This window comes from Bos grunniens, chromosome 11, assembly GCF_055505025.1.
Source record: "Bos grunniens cultivar Pamir isolate PY7600 chromosome 11, Bosgru_T2T1.0, whole genome shotgun sequence".
NCBI classification, from domain to species: Eukaryota; Metazoa; Chordata; class Mammalia; order Artiodactyla; family Bovidae; genus Bos; species Bos grunniens.
Window position 1 is genome coordinate 14,169,057 of NC_141175.1, and position 13,106 is coordinate 14,182,162.

Genomic DNA, 13,106 nt, shown 5'->3' on the forward strand with positions numbered 1-13,106 from the left:
AAAGGGCAGTTCTTATTTCAATCCCAAAGAAAGGCAAGGCCAAAGAATGTTAAAACTACAGTACAACTGCACTCATTTCACATGCTAGCAAGATTATACTCAAAGCCATTCAAACTAGGCTTCAGCAGTATATGAACCAAGAACTTCCAGAAGTTCAAGCTAGATTTAGAAAAGACAGAGGAACCAGAGATCAAATATCCAACATCTGTTGGATAATAGAAACATCAAGAGAATTACAGAAAAACATCTACTCCTCTTTCACTGAGTATGCTAAAATCTTTGACTATGTAGATCACAACAAACTGTGGAAAATTCTTCAAGAGATGGAAATACAAGAGCACCTTACCTGCCTCCTGAAAAACCTGTGTGCAGGTCAAGAAGCAATAGCTAGCATGGGACATGGAACAATTGACTGGTTCCAAACTGGGAAAGGAGTACATAAAGGTATATTGTCACCCTGCTTATTTATTTATATACAGAATGCATCACGTGAAATGCCAGACTGGATGAATCACCAGCTGGAATCAAGATTGCTGGGAGAAATATCAACAACCTCACATAAGCAGATGACACCACTTTAATGGCAGAAAGTTAAGAGGAACTAAAGACCCACTTAATGAGGGTGGAAGAGGAGAATGAAAAAGTTGGCTTAAAATGCAACATTCACAAAACAAAGATCATGGCATTCTGTTCTGTTGCTCATGGCAAATAGATGGAGGGCAAAGTGGAATCAGTGACAGATTTTATTTTCTTGGGTTCAAAATTACTTCATTTGGTAACTGCAGTCATGAAAATAAAAGGCACTTGACCTTGAAAGAACAGCTATGACATTTCTATACAACCTATTAAAAAGCAGAAACATCACTCTTCCAACAAAGGTAATTTAGCCAAAGCTGTGGTTTTCCTGTGGTCATGTATGGATGTGAGAGTTGGACCAGAAAGAAGACTGAGTGGCAAAATTGATACTTTCCAAATGTGGTACTGGAGAAGACTCTTGAAAGTCCCTTGAACAGCAAGGAGATCACACCAGTCAATCCTAAAGGAAATCAATCCTGAATATTCATTAGAAGGACTGATGTTGAAGATGAAACTCCAATAATTTAGCCATCTGATGTGAAGAGTCAACTCACTGGAAAAGACCCTGATGCTGGAAAAGATTGAGGGAAGGACATAAAGGTCATGACAGAGGATGAGATGGTTGGATGGCATTACTGACTTAATGAACTTGAGTTTGAGGAAACTCTGGAAAATAGCAAAAAACAGCGAAGCCTGGCATGTTGCAATTCATGGGGTCGCAAAGAGTCAGATATGGCTTAGACACTAAACAACAACAACTGGAGTTGAACAACACTGGAGTTGAACAATAGCTCCAATATTCTTGCCTGGAGAATTCCACTGACAGAGGAGCCTGGTGGGCTACAGTCCGTGGGGTTGCACAGAGTCCGACATGATTGAGCGACTAACCTTTTGATAGAACAACAACAAATGTAAGGTTTTATGAATAAAAAACATTTTAGAAGTATAAAAAATGAATAAAAGACAGGGGAAATACTTTGACTTTCTCATATTGTATTTGGATTTCTACCGTGAAGCAGATATATTTAAAAGGCAACAAACTAAGAAGGCATCTTGGCTTGGGAGAAAACTCCATCCTCACATCCCAAGCTTTGACTTAACTAGGGGAAACTTGAAGCTTGTGGGAAGGGTCAGTGAGGAGGTCTTTCCACATCTCCTTCAGGCTCACACCCATGGGGCGTCATCATGATGTTCTTCCTAAGGACACTGTTTTCTCAGTGTCGGCCCTTAGGACCATGTACATCAGAATTCTCTTGCTGCAGAGTTCAAGAATGAGCATCAGTGGAGTTGGAGCTGGAATCTGCATCCTTAATAAACTCCCCAGGGCATTCTAGGGAACATCAAAGTTTAGGAACCACTGCCCTAGGGCATGTGTCCTGGAGGGAGAAACAAGAAAACTGAGCAATTAATACATGTTTAATGCATGTCTCTAACCAAGAGCTTGGAGCCCTGTCCCCTTGGATCCACTCTCTGGTGGACAGATCAGTCTTCACATCTTCATGTCTGAAGTTGATGAATTGAAGATAAAGCTCTTTTTTCTCTGATGCTGGTGAGTGGTTCAGGACCACAGAAGTGGATAAGTCTTGTCTCCAGGTGTCCTACAGAGAAGCTGCAAAACCAGTTCTTACTCAAGGTAACTAGATCAATCAAGCATAAAGTTCAGAAAAGAACTGTGTATCCTACGGCAATAGCAGGTGTGTATTTGTATGTGTGTGTGTGTCTGTATATAGGTGTTCAGCATTTCTCTGTGCTCTGGCTATGATACTTTTTTAAACTAGTTCTTAAAGATGAGCGAAGAAGGCATATTAGGGCATATCTCTTTGACACCTCTTGGCAGCAACTGTTTTTATTTTGGATTAGGGAACTCTTCAACAAGAGGATTTTGTTGAATCAGGAGGATATTGGTGAATGATTAATATGAGTGTTAGTAAAAATATATACATAACTGCCAGTAATATTTTTATTTCATAGAGCACAATATTACAAGATTGAGCTCTTAGAAATTCTGAATTCAGTTGACAGGTAAGCTTCCTTTATTTTTCTTCAACTTTTATACATAATGGAATCTGGCTATTTAGTTGCTTATTTATTTTTAAAGAATTTTTTTGATGTGGATCATTTTAAAAATTCTTTGCTGAATTTATTACCATATATTTTTGTTTCATGTTTCAGTTTTTAGCTATAAGGCATGCGATTTCTTTATACATGGAACAGAGATTGAACCCACAACCCCTGATTTGCAACGTGAAGTATTAACCACAGGACTGCCTGGAAATTCCTTGGCTGTGTATTTTTGACCCACTTTACTTCAAGAATTCGTTATTGAACAGTCCTCCTTATACTTTACATGTGAAAGGACTTTGAAGTCAGATTTCCATAGGTCAATATGTCACAACTTGAAGGTCAAACCTTATGATTGTATGTCCAGAAACAGAAGAGAAATTAGGGAGGTCTTTAACTTACTATTTCTCTGCTAAGAAAGTGTGATACTTTCTCTTTACTGAGGTGATGGAAAAATGCCACTGAGCCAGTTTCTCTTCTGTATCAAACTCAATTCTTGGTTGGTAATTCCCTCACTATACATGGTAATACCATTCATCTTCGGGGTTTTTGCAGGGCAATGCAGACAGACACTAACATATTCACGAAGAGAAAGGACTCATTTATATATGCCTGCTGCAATCAAAATATGCTTCTTTCACTGTCCTTTCATTCCCATAAGACAGGAGAGGAGCATGAAGAGGGAGAATCAGAGCAGCATGTCCGAGTTCCTCCTCCTGGGACTTCCCATCCGGCCAGAGCAGCAGGGCGTGTTCTTTGCCCTGTTCCTGGGCGTGTACCTGACCACGGTGCTGGGCAACCTGCTCATCCTCCTGCTCATCAGGCTGGACCCTCGCCTGCACACCCCCATGTACTTCTTCCTCAGCCACTTGGCCCTCACTGACATCTCCTTTTCATCTGTCACTGTCCCTAAGATGCTGATCAACATGCAGACTCAGGGTCAATCCATCCCCTATGCAGGGTGCGTAACACAGATGTATTTTTTCCTATTTTTTACTGGTCTGGATGATTTTCTGCTCACTTCAATGGCCTATGATCGGTACATGGCCATCTGCCACCCTCTCCACTACACCATCGTCATGGGACAGGGGCTGTGCACCTTACTAGTAACTGTGTCCTGGATTCTCTCCTGTGCCAATGCCCTGTATCACACCCTCCTCCTGACCCAACTGTCCTTTTGTGCTGACCTCAGCATCCCCCATTTCTTCTGTGACCTTGGTGCCCTGCTGAAGCTCTCTTGCTCAGACACATCCCTCAATGAGCTGGCCATTTTCACAGCAGGAGTGGCCGTCATCGTCCTCCCACTAGTATGCATCCTGATCTCTTATGGACGCATCGGGGCCACCATTCTGAAGGTCCCCTCCACCAAGGGGATCTGCAAAGCATTGTCCACATGTGGCTCTCACCTCTCTGTTGTGTCTCTGTATTATGGAACAATTATTGGACTGTATTTTTTCCCCTCATCCAGCACCTCCAGGGACAAGAGCACCATTGCCTCTGTGATGTACACAGTGGTCACTCCACTGCTGAACCCCTTCATTTATAGCCTAAGGAACAGGGACATGAAGGAGGCCCTGGAGAGACTCTTGCACAGGGCAAAAGTCTTGTCTCAATGACATTTGCTAGTCTTTATAGCAGCCATGAGTGTTCACAAAACCTCAGATCCTACATCCCTAGATTTGAGCCCAGCATGGAATAAATATTCAGTAAATGTTTGATAATTGAATTGCATTCCTTTACAATTATTGTCTATTTCCTATCAGTTTATTAGCATAAATTATGAATTTTGAGTTCTGGTCTTGATTTCTGATCTTGTCTATAAGGCTGAGCATTTATATAGCTGGTAGTACTTCATCTCTCCTCTTATTTCCTAGGAATTTATTTCTTTTTAAAATGTATTTAATTTTTAATTTACTTTTTATTGGAAAATAATTGCTTTACAATATTTTGTTGGTTTTTGCTATATAACAATGTGAATCAGCTCTAAGTATACATATATTCTCTCTTGATCCTCCCTCCCTACCCTCCCCATGCTTTGCAGCCCTCTAGGTCATCACAGAGTACTACACTGAGTTTCCTGTGCTATGGAGCAGTTTCTCATTAGCAATCTAATTTACACATGGTAGTGTATATATGGGAAATAGATGGGGAAACAGTGGAAACAGCATTGGACTTTATTTTTGGGGGCTCCAAAACCACTGCAGATGGTGATTGCAGTCATGAAATTAAAAGACACTTACTCTTTGGAATGAAAGTTATGGCCAACCTAGATAGCATATTGAAAAGCAGAGATATTACTTTGCCAACAAAGGTTTGTCTAGTCAAGGCTATCATTTTGCCAGTAGTCATGTATGGACTTGAGAGTTGGACTGTGAAGAAAGCTGAGTGCCGATGAATTGATGCTTTTGAACTGTGGTGTTGGAGAAGACTCTTGAGAGTCCCTTGGACTTCAAGGCGATCCAACCAGTCCATCCTAAAGGAGCTCAGTCCTGGGTGTTCATTGGAAGGACTGATGATGAGGCTGAAACTCCAATACTTTGGCCACCTCATGAAGAGTTGACTCATTGGAAAAGACCCTGATGCTGGGAGAGATTGGGGGCAGGAGGAGAAGGGGACCCCAGAGGATGAGATGGCTGGATGGCATCACCGACTTGATGGACATGAGTTTAGATAAACTCCGGGAGTTGGTGATGGACAGAGAGGCCTGGTGTGCTGCGATTCATGGGATTGCAAAGAGTCGGACATGACTGAGCAACTGAACTGAACTGAACTGAACTGAAGTGTATATATGATAATGGTACTCTCTCAGTTTGTCCCACCCTCTCCTTCTCTCTGAGCAAACTCTGTGAAGGACAGGGAAGCCTGGTATGCTGCAGTCCATGGGGTTGTAAAAAGTCAGACAAGACCTAGTGACGGAATAACAACTCCACCTCCGACTGTGTCTAGAAATTCATTCTCTATGTCTGCCTCTGTATTCTTTCCTGTCAAATCGGTTCATCACTACCATTTTTCTAGGCTTCATATATAGACATTAACAAACAATATTTATTTTTCTCTTTACTCTGTATTGCAGACCCAGACAATATATAGACCCATCCATGTTCCGGCAATGGCACACTTTTGTTACGTTCTGTGGCTGTATAATATTCCATTGTATATATGTGCCACCTCTTCTGTATCTATTCCTCTGTCATTGGACATTTACTACTGTGCATAAAAGAAATAACTAATGAGAACCTGCTGTATAGCACAGGGAACTCTACTCAAAGCTCTGCAGTGGCCTAAAGGGGAAGGAAATGAAAAAAAAAGGAGGGGGTACATATGGCAGATTCAGTTTTCTGAAAAAAGAAAATAACACAACATTGTTAAGTAACTATAGTCCAATAACTTAAAAAAAATTTCTTTGGAAGAGCAAATGCTTTTTATTTTTATGAAATCAAGATTCTACTCTTTTCCTCTTAGTGTTCATGACTTTTGTGTCCTATTTAAGAAAATATTGCCTACCCCACATTTTAAGATTTGTCCAAGTTTTTCTGGAAGATAGTTTTATAGTTATAGATCTTAAACAATTGATCCACTTTGAGTTATGTTGTGCATGTGGTGTAGCAGCAGCGTCCATGTTCACTTAAGACATATTGATGCTGAACCATGCTGGTACCATTTATTAAAACACTATCCTTGCCATGTTAAATTGCCTTGGTGCATTTGTAAACTCTTAATTGACCTTATATGTATTGATGTATTTCAAAATTACTCATTGTTCCATTGATTTATATTCCTATTCTCATGTAATTATTTTTATTTTCCTTGCTTTGGATTATAAAACAGTTTTGAAATTAGATAAATTAAGTATGGCATTTTGCTTTTCATTTTAACATTTTTTGTCTTCCCTTTTCAGTTCAGTTCTGTTCAGTCACTCAGTTGTGTCTGTTTGTGACCCCATGTACTGTAGCACGCCAGGCCTCCCTGTCTATCACCAACTCCCAGAGTTTAATCAAACTCATGCTCATTGAGACGGTGATGCCACCCAACTGTCTCATCCTCTGTCATCCCCTTCTCCTCCCACCTTCAATATTTTTTTTTTCTTTACAATATTATATTGATTTCGCCATACATCAACATGAATCCACCACGGGTGTACACGTGTTCCCAATCCTGAACACCCCTTCCACCTCCCTCCCCATACCATCCCTCTGGGTCACCCCAGTGCACCAGCCCTGAGCATCCTGTATCATGCATTGAACCTGAACTGGCAATTTGTTTCACATATGATATTATAATATTTCAATGCCATTCTCCCAAATCATCCGACCCTCGCCCTCTCCCACAGAGTCCAAAAGACTGTTCTATACCTCTGTGTCTCTTTTGCTGTCTCGCGTACAGGGTTATCATCACCATCTTTCTAAATTCCATATATATACATTAGTATACTGTATTGGCAGAGAAGGCAATGGCACCCCACTCCAGTACTTTTGCCTGGAAAATCCCATGGACAGAGGAGCCTGGTAGGCTGCAGTCCATAGGGTTGCTCAGAGTTGGACACGACTGCGCAACTTCACTTTCGCTTTTCACTTTCATGCATTGGAGAGGGAAATGGCAACCCACTCCAGTGTTCTTGCCTGGAGAATCCCAGGGATGGGGAAGCTTGGTGGGCTGCTGTCTCTGGGGTCGCACAGAGTCGGACACGACTGAAGCGACTTAGCAGCAGTAGGAGCAGCATACTGTATAGCTGTGTTTCTTTCTGGCTTACTTCACTCTGTATAATAGGCTCCAGTTTCATTCACTTCATTAGAACCGATTCAAATGTATTCTTTTTAATGGCTGAATAATACTCTATTGTGTATATGTACCACAGCTTTCTTATCCATCGTCTGCTGATGGACATCTAGGTTGCTTCCATGTCCTGGCTATTATAAACAGTGCTGCGATGAACATTGGGGTACACGTGTCTCTTTCAATTCTGGTTTCCTCAGTGTGTATGCCCAGCAGTGGGATTGCTGGATCATAAGGCAGTTCTATTTCCAGTTTTTTAAGGAATCTCCACAATGTTCTCCATAGTGGCTGTACTAGTTTGCATTCTCACCAACTGTGTAAGAGCATTCCCTTTTCTCCACACCCTCTCCAGCATTTATTGCTTGTAGACTTTTGGACAGCAGCCATTCTGACTGGCGTGAAATGGTACCTCATAGTGGTTTTGATTTGCATTTCTCTGATAATGAGTGATGTTGAGCATCTTTTCATGTGTTTGTTAGCCATCTGTATGTCTTCTTTGGAGAAATGTCTGCTTAGCTCTTTGGCCCTTTTTTTTTTTTTTTTTTTTTTTTGATTGAGTCGTTTATTTTTCTGGAGTTGAGCTGCAGGAGTTGCTTGTATATTTTTGAGACTAATTCTTTGTTAGTTGCTTCATTTGCTATTTTTTTCTCCCATTCTGAAGGCTGTCTTTTCACCTTGCTTACAGTTTCCTTTGTTGTGCAGAAGCTTTTAATTTTAATTAGGTCCCATTTGTTTATTTTTGCTTTTATTTCCAATATTCTGGGAGGTGGGTCATAGAGGATCCTGCTCTGATTTATGTCAGAGAGTGTTTTGCCTATGTTCTCCTCTAGGAGTTTTATAGTTTCTGGTCTTATGTTTAGATCTTTAATCCATTTTGAGTTTATTTTTGTGTATGGTGTTAGAAAGTGTTCTAGTTTCATTCTTTTACAAGTGGTTGACCAGTTTTCCCAGCACCACTTGTTAAAGAGATTGTCATTTCTCCATTGTATATTCTTGCCTCCTTTGTCAAAGATATGGTGTGTGGATTTATCTCTGGGATTTCTATTTTGTTCCATTGATCTATATTTCTGTCTTTGTGCCAGTACCGTACTGTTTTGATGGCTGTGGCTTTGTAGTAGAGCCTGAAGTGAGGCAGTTTGATTCCTCCAGTTCCATTCTTCTTTCTCAAAATTGCTTTGGCTATTCGAGGTTTTTTGTATTTCCATACAAATTGTGAAATTATTTATTCTAGCTCTGTGAAGAATACCGTTGGTAGCTTGATAGGGATTGCATTAAATCTATAGATTGCTTTGGGTAGTATACTCATTTTCACTATATTGATTCTCCCAATCCATGAACATGGTATATTTCTCCATCTATTAGTGTCCTCTTTGATTTCTTTCACCAGTGTTTTGTAGTTTTCTATATATAGGTCTTTTGTTTCTTTAGGTAGATATATTCCTAAGTATTTTATTCTTTTCTTTGCAATGGTGAATGGAATTGTTTCCTTAATTTCTCTTTCTGTTTTCTCATTATTAGTGTATAGGAATACAAGGGATTTCTGTGTGTTGATTTTATATCCTGCAACTTTACTATATTCATTGGTTAGCTCCAGTAATTTTCTGGTGGAGTCTTTAGGGTTTTCTGTGTGGAGGATCATGTTATCTGCAAACACTGAGAGTTTTACTTCTTCTTTTCCAATGTGGATTCCTTTTATTTCTTTTTCTGCTATGATAGCTGTGGCCAAAACTTTCAAAACTATGTTGAATAGTAATGGTGAAAGTGAACATGCTTGTCTTGTTCCTGACTTTAGGGGAAATGCTTTCAATTTTTCACCATTGAGGATAATGTTTGCTGTGGGTTTATATAGCTTTTATTATGTTGAGGTATATGTTCCTTCTATTCCTGCTTTCTGGAGGGTTTTTTTTTTTTATCATAAATGGATGTTGAATTTGTCAAAGGCTTTCTCTGCATCTATTGAGATAAATATATGGCTTTTATTTTTCAATTTGTTGATATGGTGTATTACATTGATTGATATGCGGATATTGAAGAATCCTTGCATCCCTGGGATAAAGCCCACTTGGTCATGGCATATGATCTTTTTAATGTGTTGTTAGATTCTGATTGCCAGAATTTTGTTAAGGATTTTTGCATCTATGTTCATCAGTGATATTGGCCTGTAGTTTTCTTTTTCTGTGGCATCTTTGTCAGGTTTTGGTATTAGGGTGATGGTGGCCTCATAGAATGAGTTTGGAAGTTTACCTTCCTCTGAAATTTTCTGGAAGAGTTTGAGTAGGATAGGTGTTAGCTCTTCTCTAAATTTTTGGTAGAATTCAGCTGTGAAGCTGTTTGGACCTGGGCTTTTGTTTGCTGGAAGATTTCTGATTACAGTTTCAATTTCTGTGCTTGTGATGGGTCTGTAAAGATTTTCTATTTCTTCCTGGTTCAGTTTTGGAAAGTTGTACTTTTCTAAGAATTTGTCCATTTCTTCCAAGTTGTCCATTTTTTGGGCATATAATTACTGATAGTAGTCTCTTATGATCCTTTGTATTTCTGTGTTGTCTGTTGTGATCTTTCCATTTTCATTTCTAATTTTGTTGCTTTGATTTTTCTCCCTTTGTTTCTTGATGAGTCTGGCTAATGGTTTGTCAATTTTATTTATCCTCTCAAAGAACCAGCTTTTGGCTTTGTTGATTTTTGCTATGGTCTCTTTTGTTTCTTTTGCATTTATTTCTGCCCTAATTTTTAAGATTTCTTTCCTTCTACTAACCCTGGGGTTCTTCATTTCTTCCTTTTCTAGCTGCTTTAGGTATAGAGTTAGGTTATTGATTTTACTTTTTTCTTGTTTCTTGAGGTATGCCTGTATTGCTATGAACCTTCCCCTTATCACTGCTTTTACAGTGTCCCACAGGTTTTGGGTTGTTATGTTTTCATTTTCATTCACTTCTATGCGTATTTTGGTTTCTTTTCTGATTTCTTCTGTGATTTGTTGGTTATTCAGCAGCGTGTTGTTCAGCCTCCATATGTTGGAATTTTTAATAGTTTTTCTCCTGTAATTGAGATCTAATCTTACTGCATTGTGGTCAGAAAAGATGCTTGGAATGATTTCAATTTTTTTGAATTTACCAAGGCTGGATATATGGCCCAGGATGTGATCTATCCTGGAGAAGGTTCCATGTGCACTTGAGAAAAAGGTGATATTCACTGTTTTGGGACGAAATGTCCTATGGATATCAATTAGGTCTAATTTGTCTATTGTATCATTTAAAGTTTGTGTTTCCTTGTTAATTTTCTGTTTAGTTGATCTATCCATAGGTGTGAGTGGGGTATTAAAGTCTCACACTATTATTGTGTTATTGTTAATTTCTCCTTTCATACTTGTTAGCATTTGTCTTACATATTGTGGTGCTTCCATGTTGGGTGCATATATATTTATAATTGTTATATCTTCTTCTTGGATTGATCCTTTGATCATTATGTAGTGTCCTTCTTTGTCTCTTTTCACAGCCTTTGTTTTAAAGTCTATTTTATCTGATATGAGTATTGCTATTCCTGCTTTCTTTTGGTCTCTATTTGCATGGAATATCTTTTTCCAGCCATTCACTTTCAGTCTGTATGTGTCTCTTGTTTTGAGGTGGGTCTCTTGTAGACAACATATATAGGGGTCTTGTTTTTGTATCCATTCAGCCAGTCTTTGTCTTTTGGTTGGGGCATTCAACTCATTTACGTTTAAGGTAATTATTGATAAGTATGATCCCGTTGCCATTTACTTTATTGTTTTGGGTTTGGGTTCATACACCCTTTCTGTGTTTCCTGTCTACAGAAGATCCTTAAGCATTTGTTGGAGAGCTGGTTTGGTGGTGCTGAATTCTCTCAGCTTTTGCTTGTCTGTAAAGCTTTTGATTTCTCCTTCATATTTGAATGAGATCCTTGCTGGGTACAATAATCTGGGCTGTAGGTTATTTTCTTTCATCACTTTAAGTATGTCCTGCCATTCCCTCATCGCCTAAAGAGTTTCTATTGAAAGATCAGCTGTTATCCTCATGGGAATCCCCTTGTGTGTTATTTGTTGTTTTTCCCTTGCTGCTTTTAATATTTGTTCTTTGTGTTTGATCTTTGTTAATTTGATTAATATGTGTCTTAGGGTGTTTCGCCTTGGGTGTATCCTGTTTGGGACTCTCTGGGTTTCTTGGACTTGGGTGATTATTTCCTTCCCCATTTTTGGGAAGTTTTCAACTATTATCTCCTCAAGTATTTTCTCATGGTCTTTCTTTTTGTCTTCTTTTCCTGGAACTCCTATGATTCGAATGTTGGGGCATTTATCATTGTCCCAGAGGTCTCTGAGATTGTCCTCATTTCTTTTAATTTGTTTTCCTTTTTTCCTCTCTGTTTCATTTATTTCTACCATTCTATCTTCTACCTCACTTATCCTATCTTCTGCCTCTGTTATTCTACTGTTGGTTCCCTCCAGAGTGTTTTTGATCTTATTTATTGCATTATTCATTATATATTGACTCCTTTTTCTTTCTTCTGCTGCTGCTAAGTCACTTCAGTCATGTCCGACTCTGTGCAACCCCATAGATGGCAGCCCACCAGGCTCCCCCATCCCTGGGATTCTCCCGGCAAGAACACTGGAGTGGGTTGCCATTTCCTTCTCCAATGCATGAAATTGAAAAGTGAAAGTGAAGTCACTCAGTCATGTCCGACCCTCTTTCTTGCATCTTCTCAATCCTTGTCTCCAGGCTATTTATCTGTAACTCCATTTTGTTTTCAAGTTCCTGGATCATTTTCACTATCATTATTCGGAATTCTTTATCAGGTAGATTCCCTATCTCTTCCTCTTTTGTTTGGTTTGGTGGGCATTTATCCTGTTCCTTTACCTGCTAGGTATTTATCTGCCTCTTCATCTTGTTTATATTGCTGTGTTTGTGGTGGCCTTTCTGTATTCTGGCAGTTTGTGGAGTTCTCTTCATTGTGGAGTTTCCTCACTGTGGGTGGGGTTGGACAGGTAGCTTGTCAAGGTTTCTTGATTAGGGAAGCTTGTTTTGGTGTTCTGGTGGGTGGAGCTGGATTTCTTCTCTCTGGAGTTCAGTGAAGTGTCCAGTAATGAGTTATGAAATGTCAGTGGGTTTGGAGTGACTTTGCTGCTACTGCTGCTAAGTCGCTTCAGTCGTGTCCGACTCTGTGCGACCCCATAAACGGCAGTCCACAAGGCTCCGCCGTCCCTGGGATTCTCCAGGCAAGAACACTGGAGCAGGTTGCCATTTCCTTCTCCAATGCATGAAAGTGAAAAGTGAAAGTGAAGTCACTCAGTCATGTCCGACTCTTCGCGACCCCATGGACTGCAGCCAACCAGGCCCCTCTGTCCATGGGGTTTTCCAGGCAAGAGTACTGGAGTGGGGTGCCATCACCCTTTGGGCAGCCTGTTAATTGAAGCTCAGGAATATGTTCTTGTCTTGCTGGAGAATTTGCGTGGTATGTTTTGCCCTGGAGCTTGTTGGCCCTTGTGTGGAGCTTGGTTTCAGTGTAGGTATGGAGGCTTTTGGATGAGCTCTTGTCGATTAATGTTCCCTGGAGTCAGGTGTTCTCAGGATTTGGACTTAAGCCTCCTGCCTCTGGTTTTCAGTCTTATTCTTACAGTAGCCTCAAGACTTCTCCATCTATACAGCATTGATGATAAAACATCTAGGTAAAGGATGAAAAGTTTCTTCACA

The 13,106-nt window shown here is 39.9% G+C and overlaps 1 protein-coding gene across 2 annotated transcripts; it reads left to right on the top strand.

Moving 5' to 3' along the window:
* Positions 1-1,189: 1,189 nt before the first annotated feature.
* Positions 1,190-4,253, top strand: LOC147362604 (olfactory receptor 1J4-like). 2 transcript variants are annotated; one of them, XM_086325383.1, is made up of 2 exons: positions 1,190-1,197; positions 3,320-4,253. In XM_086325383.1, the coding sequence occupies exons 1-2, from the start codon at positions 1,190-1,192 to the stop codon at positions 4,251-4,253; spliced, it is 942 nt and encodes a 313-aa protein (XP_086181509.1). The 2 variants fall into 2 exon arrangements, with proteins under 2 accessions (XP_086181509.1, XP_086181510.1); XM_086325384.1 differs by lacking the exon at positions 1,190-1,197 and having other exon boundaries at positions 3,303-4,253.
* Positions 4,254-13,106: the final 8,853 nt, after the last annotated feature.